This window comes from Lissotriton vulgaris, chromosome 4_1 (genome assembly GCF_964263255.1).
Source record: "Lissotriton vulgaris chromosome 4_1, aLisVul1.2, whole genome shotgun sequence".
Classification (NCBI taxonomy): Eukaryota; Metazoa; Chordata; class Amphibia; order Caudata; family Salamandridae; genus Lissotriton; species Lissotriton vulgaris.
This window is the reverse complement of record NC_141691.1, coordinates 878,510,515-878,531,683: the sequence shown is the minus strand read 5'-3', so window position 1 is coordinate 878,531,683 and position 21,169 is coordinate 878,510,515. Positions and strand designations below refer to the sequence as shown.

At 45.8% G+C, this 21,169-nt stretch overlaps 1 protein-coding gene across 2 annotated transcripts in view; it reads right to left on the bottom strand.

Moving 5' to 3' along the window:
• Nucleotides 1-21,169, bottom strand: part of LOC147722680 (cadherin-10-like) — an 862,765-nt gene that overhangs the window by 291,671 nt on the left and 549,925 nt on the right. For both annotated transcript variants that reach the window (XM_086965170.1, XM_086965171.1), the window contains exon 3: nt 3,602-3,896. In XM_086965170.1, the coding sequence (XP_086821296.1) occupies nt 3,602-3,896 (295 nt within the window). The remainder of the gene's footprint in view (nt 1-3,601; nt 3,897-21,169) is intronic.

Below are 21,169 nucleotides of genomic sequence, written 5' to 3'. Positions count from 1 at the left end.
TTTAACCCAGGTTTCCCTGAAATTTTTCAAGATACAGTAGTTGGCGTATTATCAAAATGCGGCATTAATCTGCTCGGAGATTTATATGATCATAGGGGATTTTTTTCATTTGAAAGATTGAAAATCTGCTATAAACTGCCAGAAGGGGCAAGATTTAAATACTATCAGATTAGGGATAAGTTCCTGAGGAAGATAGAACTTACTTCTCTGACAGAATCTGAAGTCTGGAATTGTATTTAGAAGGAAGAAGATAAAGCACTGATTAGTATAGGGTATAAAATATATTCTGGATATAACACTAATGATATACATAAATTGGCTGAAAAATGGATAACAAGCTGACAATAGAAATAACATCAGATTTTATCACCTCCTCTTTAAATAGCCTCAATCTTGCTGTTCAATCCTCAAATCTTAAATTACAGTTATTTAAAACTATATGTCAATTATACTATACACCGGATCGGATTCTTAAATGGGCAGTAAATAATAACTTCAGTGATCATACAAAATGCCCAAAATGTGATTTAAGGGGGGCTGATATCACTCATATGTTTTTCTCTTGTCCAAATCTTGTTGAATTCTGGAATGGAGTAACTAAAGTTATCTCTACTAAACTCGGTACTCCTATTATACTCTCATTAAAAGATGTATTTGTAGGAGTGTCAGGGGAAAATAATGTGTTATGTGATTTACTGAATATTTTAATCACTTGTGCTAGACTGACTATTGCTAGAGTCTGGGTTCAACAAAATTCACCAAAAGTCATGGAGTGGTGGAGTCTTGTTAAAGAGATACATAATATGGAACACTCTCTTGCAAATACAAGGGGTCTACAGACTAAACGGAAAGTGGACAGAATGTGGGGATTAATTATGTCATAAAATTGCTTCTTTAATTCTTATTCTTTTGTCTCATCATGTTGATGAAGATTAATTCTAGTATTTTCTGTTTATGTCTTGTTGTATAATTTGTTTGATGTTCCACATGATGCAAAAAATAAAAAGAATTAAAAAAAAAAAAGAATTGCCCCATAGGAAATAGATGCGAAAATAATGTGTTTTAATGTATATGCATTTTTGCCATTTTAAATGCTTTGGGGCCAATTCATAAAAAACATGTAAAAGTAGATAAAAGAGTATTACAGGAGTAATAGATATGTTTTGCATAATGCTTTTAGGCCCCATAATCTTCTTGGTCGTGTTCGAGGTTGCTTTATCTTTAGGTCAATGTATGAGTATCTAGAATTACCATTGGATTTTCCATCAAACCACAACAGAATTTCATTAACTGCCTTAACTAATGTACAATGATATGTCATTTAGAAACACATTACCTCCGTGCTGTTGTTATTTCCTGGTTATTTTTTCCATGGTTTGTGCCATTTTACAGCAGCAAGAATACATGTTTGTTTTTTGTCAGTACATATATAACCCAAACACTAAGGAGCTTATTTAAGATTTAGTTTGTGTCGCAACATGGTGCAATAGCGACGCAAACCCTAAGTTCGATTTATGAAGCCATGCAAGGTCACTATGCATGGCCCTGAATGGCTCCATAAATATGGCATAAGGCAACACAGCGCAAATTGCTGCATAGCCTCACTCTGCCATTGGAAGGCGTTCCATGGACTTTGCATGGGTGTTTCCATGCAACTCCCATGGTTTTTGACACATTTGCCGATTTTTAAGAACTGGTAAACCTGGGAATGTGCCAAAAACATAAGCCTTCCCAGGAGAGGCATAAAGAGGAGAAATGTATTCATTTCCCCTCGTTACCTCCTCTTTCTGTGTGTGGCTTGGGGGCATATTATCAATAGAGCGCTTTTTTATTTATCGCCGTCTATCGCGGGAATTTATCTTACGGTTATCGTGTTATTAACAACGTGTATCACCGAGGTCATAAAAATTCCAGCGATAGCGGCTTTATCGATGGGATATCGCTGGAAATCCAGTGAAATTACTACATAGATGGCAAAAACGGTGCTAATAGGCCAAGGTGTACTTAGCCTTATGATCCACCTGCCATAGGATAACTAGGTTAAGTCAGCATTTTATCAGACGTTAGTTTTTGGCGAAATCCGCGGCTTTTGACAAAAACTAACATCTGATGAAATGCTGTGGGTCCCCTTGTAAATATCGTGATGTGCACTTAGCGATATTATACATGTCTTTCTGTGTTAGGTACGCTCAGTGACGCCCACTTTGCATCTCATTAGAGATGCAAAGCGGGGCGTCGGGAAAACGGCTGCTAACATGCGCTAATGCATGTTAGCACCGCCTTGTAAATAGGGCGAAAAGATCATCTCTGCTTTTTTGGATTTTCAAGCCAAAAAATCAGAGATAAGGCCCTTGAGAATATGCCTATGGGTGACTTGCTGCGATGCTCTGCGTGACTTTTTTCATAAATAGGCCCCTGACTTTTTTATGTCACGTGGAGCACTGATTTCAGCTAAATAAAAAGTAGTCCTGGATTCAACTTTTGTTACGCCAACATATTCGCTCATAGTTTCTGGCACATCATATTATGCTTGATATGTGAATATACAGAAATTTCAACATTATGCCTGGTTCCAAAATCAAACACCATTCAGGTAAATAGCCTATTGCTGTAGCACAATAACAAGGTGAACGACCAGAACGCGAGCAGCTGCTGTTCACTGCACTTGTGTTTTTTGTATTTACTATTTTGAGCTCAAAATGAGTAAGCTTCTAAAATGTCGACCTATGTACATTTTGCACTCAAATACAATGCTAAATGTTGGATTTTCATTTTGCGTGATTTTGCGTAAGTTTTCCAAAATTTGTTTTTATTACACAAAAAGAAACGGTGCTAATTTCACCAAGCCCTACACATTAAAGGATCATTACAATATGTAATTTGGAGCTAAATAGCACAACTGTGCAATTGTGTAGTTTTTTTTGTGGTGCTCGCTCATGCCATATCCTGGCTCAAAATGCATTGTTTATATTTAGTGTTCCTAGAAAAATAAAACATGTAAAATTATTTTTTACATGAAACAAGACAAATCGCCCAATCAAAAGAAATAAATAAATATAGGAAGGGTAATATATGGTTATTTTTTCTAATCTACCGATAATAATGTAAAGGTGGAAAAAATGTCTCTTAACCCTGTTTCAGGTCATTTTTTCTGCTCTGCAACATTCCAACAATTGGGGAAATTACTGGAAGGCAGGGTGAAAATACGGCACAACTTCAGGTAATCTATGCATAACTTTATTGCACCCAACGGCACGCAGAATGAGGATATGGAGATGACCAGCTGTAACTTTATATTCTACAAAAGTTAAGTGCCATGCTCTAAACACAGCGGTTATGGCTGCCAGCCTTAGCATTACGACCGTTTTCATTACTGCTGTCTTTTTTCTAAATGTCACCTGCAATATGGTACTAAAAAGGAACTCCTTTTATGGAATTCGACCTCTTGTGGAGGAGATTAAAAACTATTCACCCTTCAAAAGCCTGCATATTTGAAAACAAACAATGGGAAATATGTATAGATGTACACTTATCGGCTAGGTGTTTAATGGCTTTACAAGTAAACTTTAGAACACACCTTAGCAAGGGAAGATACACTTACCAATGTCAGACATTTCAGGAACATAAGCTGAGTAGACTTCATCTGAAAATGTCGGCTCGTTGTCATTGATGTCATGGATTTTAATGACAAACTCCGACTCAGGCTCCACCGGTTTGCCCGATATCCTGTTCACCGCCTGGGCGCGCAAGGTGTAGGAAGCCTTCTCTTCTCTGTCGATTCTCCGGGTCGCGTGGATATCACCGGTATTCTCGTCAATCACGAAAAGAGTTCCAGCCCCGTCTCCTGAGAGGATGTACTTGAGCGAACTGTCCCCCTTGTCCTGGTCGGAGTGGAGCTGCAGTGACCAAAGGGGAGATAAGCAAGTGTTACTGCATGCAAACGGATTGTGCACACACTGCATTAACAAATACGTGTAAATCTGAAAAACAGCATGTCATGTTGTTTTATAACAGCCTGTCGACCTACTTTGGGATGTTTTCTGTATTCTTGCGACCAGACCGCATTTACCTAACAAATATTTTGTATTCCTTATACATGGTAAATAAACTGTTAAGCTCTCTGATACCCTCGGGTCAAGTTTGCGCCATATAAAACTCATAAATAAATAAATAATAAATAAAAACAACCAAAACCCATGACTTACTTGGCCTGAGGCCATTGCCGTTGCACTCCCTGTGAAAGAATCATTAGGGCAGTAATACAAGGACGAAAACAGTGGTGAGCCAACATAGGAAACCATTTTCTGGGCGGCATGTTGTGAAAAAAGTACCTTGTGGAAGAAAAAGCCCTCCGGCACTTCTCGGTGGCATTGTATATTAGTAATTGATGGCTATCTGCCCATTGTATTTCTTACTAATATTGTGTTACAGTTTGCCTGAGGGAGGTCTCCAATAAGGGTTGCAATGGTTGTGTTGTTTACAGCGTCCCTCCATGAGGGGCCCAACCCTACTTTATCTAACTGCGGGGCATATTATCAAGCCTGTGCGCTAAAATTATCGCCGCTTTATCGGCCGAAAACGGCCGATAAAGCGGCGATAATGGGCTTGATAATATGCTCTACGTAATTCCAATCGAAGCACATGTTAGATGTGAAGACATCTAACATGGGCTTCGATTGGAATTCCACAGAGCATATTATCAAGCCCATTATCGCCGCTTTATCGGCCGATAAGAAATTTTACATAACGTCTGTCACATGAGACTAGTTCAAGCAGAAAATGTTTGCCGGGAGACAATTTCTCCTCGTACCAGACTCAGGTCGGCATTTCACATGATTTTTTAATTTGAAGTATACCTTTGAGTGAGGACCAAGGTAAGGAATAGGTCAACCACTATCCGTACAGGAGACTAAGGGCATGATTATGATGTCAGTTGGAGTTGCCTTCGACCAACATCGTTTTGGGGAGAAACCACCGCCCGAGCATAGGTCGGCGGTTCCTCTCACCAAATTACGATCCAACTGCACATAGTGTGGTCTGAAACTCTAATTTCTCAAGGGGAATTTGTGCAGCGGGCACAAACCGCCTGCCGCACAAGCTCTCATTGAGAAATGGGAGTTTGTGAACATTCCTGCACACACGGAGCTGGGATGATCAGGGGGCACCAGAGGTGCCTCCTAAGTACAGATGCAGAGGGCCAGGGGGGAAGGGAGCACTGCTAGGGGCCCCCAATTTCTCATTCTGACAGTCTTTCCATGTCGGAAAGGTCGACATGGAAAGGCTGTCGGAAACCGACATCATAATCTTGACGGCGGAAATGGCGTCCTTAAAGGATTATGAGGAGTTTCCGACCAACCAACCATGAGCCCGTCGGAAAGCATTGGTCAGTTCCTCTGACTGCTTCCTCTGACTGCTGCCTCCGACTGCAAGCAGTGTAATGTGTCGGTTATACTGTGGCAGTAGATGCAGTTTGGACACAACCGACAAGCTGTTGGTTGCGGTCGAAACTGCATCGCGATGAGGCCCTAACTTGTTAATAGTACTCTATCCATATTTTTTTCAGTATTCAAGTTCTCTGTCCCAGAAAAGAAGCAGTTGATAAATTCAGAAAAACAGCCTTGTCCAGATTCTCAGATTAATTTGATAGAAGGAGCACCTGAATGATGGGAGGTGCAAAACACAATTTAATAGCCATAATATTCATACTGCTGAAACATACATGAACACAACATAAGCTGTGAGACTGGCAGATCTGACTAGGTTGACAGAAATCACATTCTCACCAATCGCATGTAGCAACGCTGTCACTTGGACAACTGTATGTGGCTTGTGAAGCAGATTTAAAAAGTGCATGGCACTGGTAGATACATGGCAATAGGGGAATTAATGAACCACGTCCCTTGAAATGTCACTAATTCATAATTAGAGATAATTAGTCATGATCAAAAATTACATCCAAACACAGATTTTAACAAATTGCCTGGACAGACCTGCACTATTCCAGGATAACAAAGACACATTTTGGCCTAGAGTGTTATAAGGTTTGCCAAAGCAAATGATGCAAAACAGCAACTATGTGCTGCCAGTCCTGAGCTGAAGAGTGATGAGATACCGGAGAGAAAGGCCCACCAATATCGAGGATGTATGGACTGCCCATATATGCAGTAAAACATTGTACAGCAATATCAGCAGTCGAAGTGCATAAAGAAAAGTATGGAAACGGATTCTGAGCACAGTGAGAGCAGCATCAGAGACCTGCTAAAAAGAACATAATATTCAGAAAGTATTTTGTTGGCCTTTTACTTACACGTAATTTCATATAAAACATAATGCACACACCTTAAATGAAAAATAAAATACACTTAAATGTATCTGTGGTAAATGCATTTTTCCGGTATGAAAACTCATTTGGTTTTAATAAAATCACTTCAGATGTCTGTGGGAGTTACCTGACGGTCACTGATTTGACTCATTTTCAGTGCACTGGGGATATAGTGATGTGTTTATATATTGCAAAAAAATTCAATCTTGTGAGTTAAAGCACTAGGAACATATAAGGCATACGTTTAAAAAGTATCTTGCACAGAGTTTGGACCAGCTGTTGTAAAACAAATTGGCAGAACAGGGCATCCTGGACTACATGGAGCTCCACTAGTTCATTTTGGCTATTCTCTGTGGTGCCTGATCGACCTTATGCTGCAGGTGCCCAGCCTGGCCACGGGGCACAAGATGGTTGGCTCTGGAGAGCTGAACAGCCCAGAGCTTGAGGATACTGCGCTGGAGCTCAGCTCCACCGTCCACTGCCTTTCTGCATCCACCAAACTCTAAGAGATATGCTTGAGGATGCTAAAAACTGTGCATGCAGGAACAACCTCAATTTTGTTCGCTTCCCAGAGGGTGTGGAGGGTCCTTCCCCTGAAAGATTTTTTAAAGATTGGATAAAATCCTGGCTCCTGTAAGATGCCTTGTCTTCTTCCCTTGTCTTTGAGCGGGCCCATAGATACATGGGGCAAAGAACTCCACCAGAGCCCCCTCTTGGCCCCCTCATACCCAGAATCCTTAATTATAGGAAAGAGATGATATCATCCCAAGGGCGCAATCACATGGACCCATACCATTCAAGGCCACCCACATACTCATTTTTCTAGATTACACCTGTATCATACAGAAAAAGCACAAGGCCTACGAGGCAGTTAAGCTAAAACTTCAAGCACTGAATTTGTCATACATGCTTCTTTTTCTTGCCACTGAAGGTCTTTCACAACTCCCACTCCTTCTTTTGTTGTATTCCAGAGGGAGCCCTGGACTTGGTGGCTTGGTACAAGGTGCTTCTGCCCCATATTATGCCCCCTTTGGGGATTCAGCATGCCCTACGCTCCAGCGTCGGGCATGAGTCTACCCCATCGCAGGGGGCACAGGAGCGGGTGCCCGCTGAGGGGGACAGTGGTGGGTGGCTGGAGCACCTCTGATGGAGAGAGTACCCATCGAGAGCACTTGGAGAGTGAGGCAGACCAGCCCTCCCACTGTCTTCTCGGCTCAGACTGATTTCCAGTAATTGAGCCTTAGAGGGAAAAGCCTTCTAAACTTACAATATTTTATTATTACCTCTTTGCATAACAGTTTCATGCTTTTTACTTGCTTAGCCAGAAGCACATCCTCCTTTTTATGGTTTGATACAGGGAGGCTCTGGTGACCACCTCTGGCCCTCTTAATTCTGTTTGTTCTTTTGTAGCAATGTGGATAACCGATTCATCCAGGGTTGAAGTATAGAACGGGGAGTGTTGGGGGATGATCTGGGGCTTTGTTTCAGTGGTTTGGTTGTGTTATTTGTACTTCTTAGCTTTTCATTCTGGCACAGTACACACTTCTACTTTCACCATTGCGATGTAGACTTGGTACTATTGGTCACCTTTGCGACCTCTCCTTGATTCACTGTGGCCTTCTAATCGCCTTACATTAACTTCACCACGACCCCCATGGACCCATGGTGTCATTTAAGATTACGATTTGGAATGTTATTGGTCTCACCAACTGTATTAAGTGCACTGAGGTCCTCCATTTTGTTAAACACCATTCTTTTTACAAGAGACTGGTCTTCTCGGAACTCTCTGCCCAGCCCTCCCCCGGTTTGGTTACGATAGAGTATATCTTTCTGGTCACAAGCGTGATCCTGGGGTATCACCATCCTTCTACATAAGTCCTTCCCTCTTTCAGTTACTCACTCACTTTCAGACATAGAGGGGATGTATGTGCATGTGGAGGGTCTACTGGAAGGTAGACACTACAATATCTAACCCCATTACCTCCTTGTGTCCTCATCCCTCATCTGCAATGTTATGCTAGATGTTCCATTGGGTTCCACTATCTTTGGCCTTGATGCAAAAAGAGCCAGGGTGACAACTCTTCACCCCTCTGCCCCACTGTCTGACTGGGCGGCGTCCCTAAGCCTCTGTGATGCCTGGAAGACACGGCTCCAGAAACGGAGAGAATACACACTCTGCTCATCTATGCAGCCTATCCAGAAGTGGATATTTCTTCAACCCAGCCAAAGAGCTCCCTACTGTTCACTCGGCATGCATCATGCCCCAGGGCATCTCTGGCTATTCCCTAGTGGTAATGCAATATGGCCATCCCGTGGCAAACCTTAGGCCTATCTTGCATCTTAATGCCTGGTGCATGGTTGATGAACACTGTACTGATCACCTCTCCCATGTGTACTTTGCATCTATTTTGATCTTAATAAGAACTCTGTGACTTCTAATTGCACCATGTGGATGGCTGGTACGGCTGTAATAGAGGGCAGGGACGGGATATCTCCGGGACTAGACTTAATCTTGCCTTGAGCAGGTGGAGATGCTGGAGGTGCTACACTTACTCCTAGAGGGTCGGTATTGGGGATCCGGGAAAGCCCACACTTTGAGATTGTTGAAAAAATGCAGAACCATCCTCTGTCAATTATGTATGGAGGAGGCCAGACATTGCCAGATGGCCTCTGCCAGATGGATTTCCAAATTGGGAGATAAGTCCAAGAAGCTCCTCTGGTTGCTGGCGACCCATGATGCCACATCTAGACTGATCCTGATGGTCCATACTGCTTCAGGTTCACAGCTTATCTTGTCAGTGGAGCGTGCCTCACAGTTTGCCAGTTATTAGAGCACCTTATACAACCATCCCCCCCATCCTAGCCAGGAGGACTATAGTACACTGGTAACAGATCTGCCGCTGTCCTCCCTGACAAAAGTAGACTGGACTGCCATTGAACATGTTGTTACTGTGGAGGAGATAGCCGACGCTATCAATGCCCTCCACTCAGGCAAGTGGCTGGTTTCCCATGTGAATATTAAAAGAAATTTATTCCACTTCTGTGGCCCTACCTTCTCAGTTTCTTCTTGGAGTTTGTGGAGAAGTGCCACTTCCCTAAGAACCTTCAACCTCCCTACAATTGTCATCCTTGAGAACCTGGGTAAACCTTTTGACATATGTTTGGCACACTATCCCATCCATCTCATTAATGCAGAAACTAATTTATTTGCTAAAATCCTTGCCAAATTACTCTTGACATTGCTACCCTTGCTTTTCCACCCATATCAGTGTGGCTGTATGCCTCCTGGAGGTCCTAGATATTTCAATCATTGGTATACATTGCTTTGGAGAACCAATGACGTTTCGCAGATACATCCACACTCATGCCTCTAGATTTTGAGAAAGCATTAGATTCCTTGGATTCGGAGTTTCTGGTTCAGGTTCTTTCCTTTCTGGGATTAGGACCTCGTTTACAATCCTTAATTAGCGTGCTCTATGCTTTTTCTGGGAGACAAGTCAGGGTTAACAGTGTTGTATCCTCTCCCTTTGAGATCAGCAGGGGCACCAAGCAGGGCTGCTTACTCTCACTGTTATTGTTTGCTCTGCCTATTGAACCGCTAGCGGCTGGGTTATCTGTGCTGGCCAAATCTAGGGCTTCCAGTGGCTGGACTGCCCCTAAGACTGCATCACAATATATGTCGATGATGTTCTGCTATTCCTCTGCCAGCCTAATATTACTGGACGCCAGCTCCTCCAGATACTTTGCTCTTATGGTGATGCCTCAGGACTGGTGGACTGGTGGTCAATTGGGGTAAATCCGTCCTTGTTCCTGTTCAACAGGGTCAGGAGGTAGTTGATTGGCAAGACTGCATTCCTGTTAGTAGATTAGGCTTTCCTTATTTAGGGTTGACCATTGCTCTGGAGCCCTAGCTCACTTGGAGCTTGAACTTGTCACCGCTGTTATTTTGGACCCATTGCGACTTGGCTAAATTGGCCGCCCTTCCTCCTAATGTCCCGGGAAGAGTGGCACTTTTCAAAAGGATTTCACTCTGACAGTTACTTTCCACCCAGCAAAATTCCCCCTCTTTATCCTTCAATCCTGGTTAAGTGGTAAATCCAGGACGATATGTCTCTTTCTGTGGGTGAAAGAGACTCTGCGAATAGCGCTCTCGGATTGTGTCTGGTTGCCCTATGACCGTAATATGGGGATGTCCAATGTTCAGCTATATTATTGGCCACACAGTTCCTCATGGTCAATGACTGTTTGGAGATCCCAATGTCTCTTCATTTCACCTGTAAATCTCCCTTTTTGGCCACCAATGTATTATGCAATAACAGGGGATCACTCACTGGTACCTCACTGGCATCTCTTACCTTAGGTACATCTGAAGGGGCTCCCATATGAAGTGCTTCTGGATTCTCCAGGAAAATTCAATCTTCCTAACCCCAGTTCTACTGGTATCTGAAGCTGCACCTCACACTGACAGAATGCCACGCGCTGCTGTGAGACCTGAGTGCATTCCCCTGGAGGCCCAAATCCTCTCTGCACCGCTGGACTGGGCTTGCATTTCACAGATATACCGCTCCCTGATTGTGAACTCCTCTGAAATCTTTAGGCCATACCGCCCAAGTGGCATAGGTGGATTGGTGCCCTGGCGGGATGCTAGGATAGCCCAGAGTGATTTGGTCATCCCTTCTCGTTTATGCCTCATCCAACTCAAGTTCCTTCACATTGCATATTGTACCCCGAGACGGCTCTGGCTTCCTACGCCTGCTTACCCTTGGTGTGTGGTCGAAGATGCCAACTACTTCCATGTAGTATGGGCCTGTCCAGTCATTGCTAACTACTGGTCCTTCATCTTTACAACTCTATCTGAGGTTCTGGAGTGAGCCGTTGACTGCTCCCTTCGTGTGACCTGTTGGGTATTCTGGAGGATGACAGGGGACCCAGGGGCGAGTATGGGCTAGTGGGTATTGGCGCTGTTATGGCTAAGCGTGACATTTGATCGCCTCAGAATATTCCCCATGCCACCGACTATTAAGGAGAGGTGGCCCTTGATGGACTAGTGCGCTAAGGCTCAAGGGCCCATTTACTCAGCCAAATGTGCCCCAGGAAGCATGTAAAGATTTGGGGATGGTGGTGGGATCTTTATGACTTTGATGTTGATTGACATGCGAGCCTCTCATACATTCTTTGCCTTGTTCCACATTTGTGATTTCACTATACAACAACTGTGCGCTGCTTTGATCTTTATTGTAAAATCAATAACAAATTGGTTTCTAACAAACAAATACACTCTACATAATAAATGCAGTCTACATAGTTCTTTGAGAGATGAAAAAGAAATATATATATATTTCACCACTTTATATGAGAGCAAGAAAAGTTCATGTCAAAAAGAAGAAGAACTCTGCTACTCGACAAAAGCCTGACAACATAGAAAAAAACAACGAGGCATCACTGATATTGAAATGCACACGGACTTGAACATTAGTCAACACTCTGAGGAGTTCTAATAATAAACCTCAGAGCAGAACTGTATGGAGGTCCAAGATCAGGCATGCAACAATCAGATATATTCAAAAGACAACAAGTCAACCAGCCTCTTAAAAAGCATTGGCAGCCTCTAACCCCATTAATTAATTTTTGTATTTGCAGCCAATCCCACAGAGGTCGAACGTTCAGCAAGACCAATTTTCTTGCAAGACAATCTGGGCGCAGATGCGGAAACACATTGACCCTCAGACAAGTATTTTTGCCTCTGTTACAACGCCAACAGTACTTTCTCATGCCACTCAGGAGTGTACATAACCATCATTGTTCTGGCAAAAAAAGTATTACAATATTCAACACTGTGGGCAAGTTATTTGCGCTACCACTACTTGTTAGTTGGTTACCTTTGGTGACTGCAAGAAATATCTCAACGTATATCTTATCACAAATGGGAAGGTGTTTACAGTTATATTGGAAGGAAACCCCAAAACTCTAAAATCCGCACTCCTCTGAATATTTTTATACTTTTTAGTTTCTCGAATTCAAATTTAGCAGACTGTCCAGCATGCAGTTTTTGATGAAAATCAGTAAGGCCAGAGTCTTCCTAGTCACGTCTGTGTCACTCTCCCAAGTCCAACATTTGCCCGTTAAAACAAGATCTTAGTCAGTTTGGACTACTTTGTCTAACAGCCCCTCGACGTTTACATCAAGGCCCTGCACTGCAATTTAAATATTCAATATTTTCTGTGCCAGGTCATTATTGTATGTATTGATGGAGCTTTGCAGCATTTAATCTCCTTGACTCAATTCGGATTTATCAGGGATGTCTGTAATGATTCAAGAAGGCTTTTCTTCTGAGAGTTGGCTTTCTTTTTTTGAAAAAACTCTTTATTTTATTCCGAGATGCCAAACTTCAAACCTGTGGAACTGTAAAGAACAGCGCACATTCTGAAATTAGTGTGCATTCCACGCACGGGAAGTGGAAGGCAAAAACTACCAGTCATGCCCCTCCCAGGTAAGGTTGCTTACCAAACCTCTAACAGATGCAGCTGCCATATTGCCTCTGGAGGAGAAAGTTGCCCATGATTTCAGAATGTGGCATTGGTGTGGACCACCAGCCATCTCCTCCCCAGTCACACTCCTTCCTAGCCTTCAGCTCCCTTGGGACCACAGGTGTGATTTAGATGTGACAACTGCAAAAACATCAACTGGCAAATCCTCCCACTAAACAGATATTTCAGCTTAGCCATTACCCCTTGCAGCGACGAGTACCTCCAATCTCCTCAGACCCTTTCTGCTGCTTCTGTTCCTCTGTGCTCAACAATACACACACACAGCAGTGAAAGTGAAGAGGGACAGGCCAATCATATCTGATGATTGTAGCCACAAGGGATCATCTGGGTCGTCCAGCTTCTTCTGCAGTAGTTTACTGAGCCCCATTCAGAAGCCCAATGGGCCCACATTGCATGGCAAGAAGAGAACTGGGGATCACAGGAACATTGTTGCCATCATGGCTACTGACTGGCCAGGACCCATGACTTACTCTTGCAGTAGTCATGACTTACTCCTGAGCACAAGGTGCTCGCCGGCATTACTCGTGAATTATTTCGGGAATTCAGAAAAAAGCGAGGAGTGCTGCATGACTAAGCCCCTTTTAGTCATACCAAAACCATGGAGAAGTGTGCCCACTTTAATTAAGGGGACGAATTCATCAGCTAAATACTTTATAAGATCACAGAGTCGCTACCAGTAAAATGAATTTCATGGAGATAACTAAGCAAAAGTTTGTGATAGCTTAAAAAGATGCTCTATTATATTTATAAGATGACATAAGCGTACATTGGAATTGAGTGAATTAATTGCAAAATAATACTGTACTTCGGGTGATATCAGTATGATTCTAACAACAATTTGGTGTGAACTATATACATACATTGAAGTGAAATAGGACATGTTTTCAATTGCTATTAATGCCAATTGGAGTTTAGTCTGAAAAGCATTCAGGGAGGAGATCGCTGGGTCAAGACTTTACCACAAATGGTTCAGGGGCAGCTGATCCAAGACACTTCAACAATACTTTACTTGGAGACATGTGAGTTGATTGCTTTTAAGTTTAGTTAGAAATGAGTCCACTTGTACGTTGTTGACAGTAGAGTCTGATGCAGGTTTGTTTTCTTGCAGTTGATCAACTGCCAACTCTTTTGTTGTGTTTGGCTCTCCATTAGCACCACTATTGTGATTACCAGATTTTAAATCTGGTTCTTATTCTCTGTTATGAAATATCAAGAGTGGGACACAAAAGTTTTTTCCCACTGTTGCTATGTCTTAAGGGGATTACAAGCCTTTCTGACAGGGCTGTCAGAGATCCTGCCAGTGTAGCTCCAATCCTTTGTTCTGATGGAGAACAGAGAGCTGAGCTTTGTAGTGGGGGAGCCAGGGAAGGCACAGGAGGGGGTGAGGTGCCGGGCACTTTCATATTATTCTTTCAAATTTCGGACAGAGAGGAGAGAACACGTTATCCATGGTTCCCCATTACTCTTCTGCCCTTGCTTAGCCGTTGAAAGCAGGGACAATTAATGTTGTATGTTATACATACAATAAAAATATAGATAGACAAAAATGTAAATAATGGATATTTTACACCTTAGGCTTCTCATTTACTGCATAGACAACTCATGTTTTGCTCTATTTGTCTATTTGATTTCACTGAGAACTCAAAGTGAAAACATGATCCCTATTCACTGTTACCCATCTATAATTCAGTATGTGTGCACAAATTGAACACATTAGCAATAGGTGGCCTCTGTGATAGATTCATATATTTTCAGCTTTCATGCTCTTTTGAATCAACTGATTTGTAAAGGAGGCTTCAGTAGAGTCACTAGTTACAGCTGTGTATTTCGCCAAAGCCTATAGTTCAGAGGGCTGGCATAAGTCAGAATTCGATTGTTGGTCTTTATTACCTATTGGCTCGATACCATCACTGAGGTCTTTTATTTTGACTGATTTGGTGGGGTATGTGATGACATCAGGAAAGCCACATTTTCACGTTAACGTTAGTCAGGGAAATTGAAGATATTCAGATTGTAAAAATAAAATTAATTCTGCTCAAAATAAGGCTAATGATCAATACTCCGGATAGTTTAAAAAAATCAATTTATTACATTTTTCTAAAATACAGAAACAGGCTAAAAGCAAAGTATATATGGATGGCATAATACAGGTATCTGAATGAGATGTATCTCGCCTGCTAGAACTGGGGGGCGGGGGGTGGGAGGAAGAGGAGTGAGGGGGGAGGTGAAGCCATTCAGCCAGGAATAGGTAGAATAAGGTTGGTGTGAAGGGGTGTAGGTCGCACAAAGCAGTGTTCCCGAACGCAGCCTCCCATCACATCAACGCCCACTAGGTCTTTGGGGGCCAAGCCATCTAAAGAGGGACCCTCCGCCCTCGCCCAGCTCAGCGTGTGTACGCAAACATAACTCCAAGGGGTACTAAATATCTTTGGGTCAAGACTATGCAGGCATCAATTCATAACAGGCGGACAGCTGTTCCTGGCAGTAAGCAACATCTCGAAGCCACCCTGCCTTACAAGTCTGCCTGCTTCCAGTGGGTTGTCCCTGACATAGCCCAGCAAAGCACCGCATGGCGAGCACTCCAAATCGCACCCAGCAATATTTTCGTTAAGTCAAAAACCACCAGCCAGTATCAGTGTACCCGGGGGCATTCCCATGCAAGTAAGAGGAAGAATGCATTGGGCACCAAGCATGCACACTGCATAACTTCGAGCAGTCCCCTTCTATGCAATATTACATGGGTGCAGTGCAAGCAGCGCAAGAGCTTTAAGTGTACTAGGCACAATCTGTAGTTAGGGGAGAGGGCCCTGAACTGTGCATAGCAGTACCTGCACTGTTCATCAGTAAAAGTGACATCGGGACAGTGGCGTAACGAAACTTGAGGGCCCCCCCCCTGTAAAGCACAAGGAGGCCCCCCCCCCCCCCCCCGGAGGCGCTTGCCCACCATGTACCACTTTGCCCTACCACCCAGAATTGTAGCATATTTTGATTTGAAACCTCCAACATTTAAATGAAATGCCATTATATTGTCTTTCAGGAAGTTCTAATGAGAAAGTGCGAAACACAAAAATCGGCCCGGGCACACCCAAAAAAGTGACCTAGATTTACGAATTGCCTTTCCGCAAAACACTGCTTTAGCAAAGTTTTATGAAAAGAAAAAAGAGGTGGGGGCATGTTTTATTAACTTCACATCGATAAAAAATGCACAGATTAGTTCACACTGCTGAGCCATACATGAATGCAAGTGAGTCTACTTGTGCTCAGGCCCTCTGCCCACGCTCAATCAGCATACGTTAAAGACCGGCCCAGTGAGAGAAAGGGAGTTATACCTCCACCCATCTGCTTCGAGAAAGGCCACTCAGGCAGCCACTGGGCCGCTGGTGGCATCCTCACAGCACATACAGCCCCCGGGCTGCCCAAAAAAGCAGCCCACAGCTAGAACTCGGCTACCGGCCCTTCCGCCATTTCCTGAGTGCCCGCGGTACCAATCCAACCCTGGTTCCCTCCTTACTCCACCCCTTGTCTAATACCAACTTTCCCTCACACCATTGGTTAATCCCCGCAGCAAATATTTTCCATTCTCAACACGGATGGAAAGCCTTGATATACCATTCATAAGAGTGCGGCCTAAAAGGCAATAAAGAAAGGAAGCATACATGAGACTGGGCTGAGGAGAGAATGCTTAATAGCTAGTACGGCTGACTTTGAAGCTGGAAACCAGGTTCGAGTCTGGCGGGAGGCTCAAACATCCTGTGATTCTGGGCAAATAGCATAATCTCCACGTGTCTAAAAAAATGAATGAATCTATAATGCAACTGGAGCTCATGTAAAGCGCTCTGATACCTTCAGGTTAAGTTTGCGCTATATAAAACTGCCAAAATAAAAAAAAGACAAGAATCACAGCCCCTGTCCTGGAGAGAACACTGGGTCCCAAAGTGGACTAAACAAGAGAGAGCAGATGGAGGCAGAAGTCAGAACTAAGGACAAGAACTCCAGTCAGTGGCACTGGGCAAGAGACACACCCCTTCACGCTTCTGCCAAAAGGACAAGACCGCCATCCCCACCTTGCTGCTTGAACATATACATAACATCTGGCTAAACATGGAGCCGGCCTATCCATGTTACCAGTCTCTCCTCCCCCTCTCTGACCGTAGAAGACAGGTGGAGTTCACTGAAGGACCACATGCAAGTGGTGGTGGCGGCCAGGGAAAGGAACCTGATCCGGACAGTAGAAACACCCTTATGAGTTTAAACACCAATCATAATATTTTATATAGGAACAAGAAAACTGACTTTTTGAGACTTAGATCTATATATTTTGATCGCCTGGTGTTTTGGGGGCAGGAACACTAGTGTACTGGGTTCACCAGTTCTGTCCAGTGTTTAGCACCTAAATTCCACCAAATGCATCCATTTACCACCAGTTTTAAGCAGGTGGGGCCTTTATTTTCACCCATAGAACAGGTCCCCGCAGCCCCTCATTGCCCCTCATTCACCCAAAGGTACAGCGCTCACCAGCGCTGTAAAAGCCTCTCTCTGGCTGTCCCTCACATCTCTGGGCAGCCCCGAACCACCAGCAGTAGGGAGGCACAGTGGATTCAGGGACCCCGTGGCTTCAGGTTGCTACATGCCCTAAGAAAAGTTCTGCCCCTCCTCTCAATTGATACAAGGAAAACAGTGATTCAGGCCCTAATAACTTCCAGACTCAACAATGGAAATGTTCTATATTTGAGTCTGACGGAATATCTTTTGAGCGGCTTGCAAGTGGTTCTGAATGCGGAGGCTAGATTAATTCTCAATCTTGCTCCTGGAACCTGTATGACCCCCACACCTAGGTGCCCCCCACTGGCTACCTGTTAAAAAGAGGATCCAGTTCAAGGCACTGGTCTTGGCACAGAAAGCGCTACATGGAAATGACTCCATTTACCTTCAAAGGAGGCTATCGTACTATGGCTCTCCTAGGACATTACTGTCATCTTCTAGTCATCCTGCCAGCCGACTTGAACCAGGGATAGATCTTTCTCTTATCTTGGAGTCAGGGCCGGACTGGCCATAGCGGGCACCGGACAATCCCCCGGTGTGCTGCACGGGTGTTACAGGGCCGCTTTTTGGCCCTGTAACAAAATCTGCTGAAAACCGGCCCCGGCAGAGAGCTTGGCGGCACCTCCAACCGCCCCGAGTGGGGAGCACTTTGCCGGGCCGGTTTTGGTACCCAGTCCGGCCCTGCGTGGAGTCCAAGCCTGGAAACACCTCCCAATGGCAGTATGGGCCACTTTGGAACTATCCATTTTCAGGAAGCAACTAAAAACCTGACTATTCAGCAAATGAAGTACTTTTGTTCAGTTAGGTTTGAAGACTTACTGTCAGTGCCGTACACTCTCAGGAGTAGCTGTGTGCTCTATAAGTACTATTTTATTAATTCATTCATCATTCATTAGTCCACCCAGGCTGCAGTATACTCTTTTGACATGATCAGCTGCTCTGCCCCCCCCAAGCAAAGATTCGGGGTGATTTGGGGGCGCTAGAGGGCGCACAAGCGGAATGGCTGCTTAGACACGCAGCTCCCGCTCCTTGGTCTTTAATCCTGCAGTTATCCTCCACCACAGGGTGCTGACTTGCCCGATTTTCACCTTACATGCTGTAAGGGGCTACGATCCACATTCGACCCAAGTTTGGGGTCGCTACAAGGAATGGTGCCGGAGATATCGCCCTTTGAAGTCCTGCCGGCGATTGCCCTGGAGCCGGCGTGTGGAGGAGGCCGGCTGCGACAGCCCAGGCAACCCCGAGGATGACCACAAGGTGGTAGGCCGCGGAACCAAGAGCCACCTGGAATCGGAACACCTGCTGCCCGGGGACGCGGGACGGGGACGCTTGGCTGTTGCCTCCATCCGTGCACGGCCCCCCCCCCCAACATCAGACTCTGCTGGCCGTTACTACAGGTGAGCGGCTGCTTGCACCCGGACGGGCGCTGTGAGGCGGGACGATCTCAGGGCGCCCAACGCAACCTTCATCACGCCGGCGCTTTCAGCATCTGGGGACACGGACTGCGGGAGATCCACGACAGAAGGCGGAAAGCCTGCCTGAGGCCCACCGCGGGGGGAACCGGCATGCCTGAACCGTACCGCTGAGCCCGCTGCGCACTGGCCTCGCCACTGCGACGCTGCTGCCAGTCTTTGCACCTCCGAGAATGCACCGTGAGGGATCCTGCCCCCCAAACTACCTGAACTTGTTCTCCCACCTGTAGCAGCGCTGCGGGACTGGGCATTGGGCTGACCTCGATCACGGAGAGACCCCCGACGGCATCCTGCCCATATCGGGCCCTGCTTCCCTTCTGGACCTGGCGCTTGAGAGTCATAACCCACCCGCAGTTACATATGCCAGCCTGTCCCGCGAGTGACCACTACAGCACCACTGACGCCCGGGCACTCTCGGCCCCCTACCACAGGACCACCTGGGGTGTGCGGGAGGTGCCTGAGACCTACCACTGGACGCCTACGTATCCCCGACGGCGGTGCTTTTCCGGCAGTTGCTGCGTGGCGCCCTACCTGCGAGGACTGCACAAACCTCCTGCCTTGGAGCTCCTCTATATCATCCCTGTGATTACAGCGCTGACACGCCGCGGTGCCCCAGCGCTGCGACCTGTTGCGCCATGGTGAGGCCTGACAACCACCAGTCTAAGCTCAGCTTCGATGGAGCCAAAAAAGGTGCGAAATCTGTGCCAACGGACCCTGGGCCTAGTGCAGCCGCTCCGAAGGCCATCTCGTCCCCCACCAAAGACATTGATTTGCACAGCCTGTTTCAAGAGATGAGGCAGGGGTTTGCTACCGTCATCGAGAAGGTCGATGGGGTCACTGCCCGGCTGGATGCCTTGGTGCATAAGGTGGATCGCCACGAGGAGAGGCTCACGACTGCGAACAACGCATTTCCGACAACACAGATGCCACCTCGACTCATACGACGCAATTGGCCAGAATGGACAATCTGCTCAGGGTCATAGCGGCCAAAAACGAGGATTTGGAAGCCCGAAGCAGCCGGAACAACATACGGGTCACCAATGTGCCGGAATCTACAGACACAGGCAGGATGGAGCTATTTATTGAAAAGTTGCTAAAAGGCTCGATCGGGGAGGACGCTTTCTCGCCTCAATTCATCGTGGAAAGAGCACACAGATCCCTGGCGCCTGTGCCGAAACCTGGACTCCCGCCGTGGCCAATAATTGCTAAGCTGCTGAACTATCGGGACCGCGACACTGCCTTGCGGGCGGCCCGGTCTCAAAGAACATTGCAGTTTAATGGCATCTCCTTCTCCATATACCCGGACTTCACACCACTGGTGCAGGAAGAACGATGCAAATTCCTCCCAGTAAGGAGGAAGCTGCGAGAAGCCCAAGTGGACTATGCGCTGTTATACCCGGCGAAGCTGCGGGTAACACACCAGGGAAAGCAACGTTTTTTCACGAACCCGCAGAAAGTGGAGGATTTTCTGAAAACGCTCCGGAGGGCACGCAGGGAGGATCGCGATGCTGCAGAGGACCAAGAGGACGGAGACCCTCCTCCAGCGCTACATGAGTGGCACGGCAGACCCGAGAGCAGAGGACGGCCCGGGACCAGGGTTCGATTCCCGGCGCGGCAGGTTTCTGGACCAGGGTCAGCGGACTCGATAATTCTCTCGCCTCGGTGCCCACTCTGATCAGCGATCACACTCGGCAACTCTGGGCATTAGCTTGCCTCATCTTCACTAACGGCCCCACCAGACCGCCGGGGATGCCTGGTCTCACCCTGGAGATACCCATTAAGGGACCATCTCTCAGGGAAGCCAGGAAGGGTTTCGCAGCGGTCGAAGCGCCTTGGGACCCTAAGGTTAAGTAGTGCGCTATATAAATGCCAATACATTTACACATTTACAGTGATGACTGCCTGCTCCAAATGCACTGGACACATCATATGTGCTGCTTGAACCTCCTCTACCTCTACGAGCGCGGACAGAGCGGAGACTACGCATGCTGGACCTGCACGGACTTCATGCACCTGTGGTAATGTACACCAAGGACCACTCCCTCGGACCTAGCCTCCACCAAGGGCGGTATAGTTCTGGAGCTATGGACTGGGAAGTGGCTGTGCGTACTCTATGCTATTCCCCTATTGGGTATTCCCCTTAAGACTGCTGATGTTTTTGTTGTTGTTGCTGAGGTTGGGAGGGTGGGGGGAGGGGTGCTGGGAGGGGCTCATTGGCTGCTGGCATGATTGGGATGATGGGGTGGGGGGGGTGGGATGTTCTACGAAGAGGCTTTCATCGAATG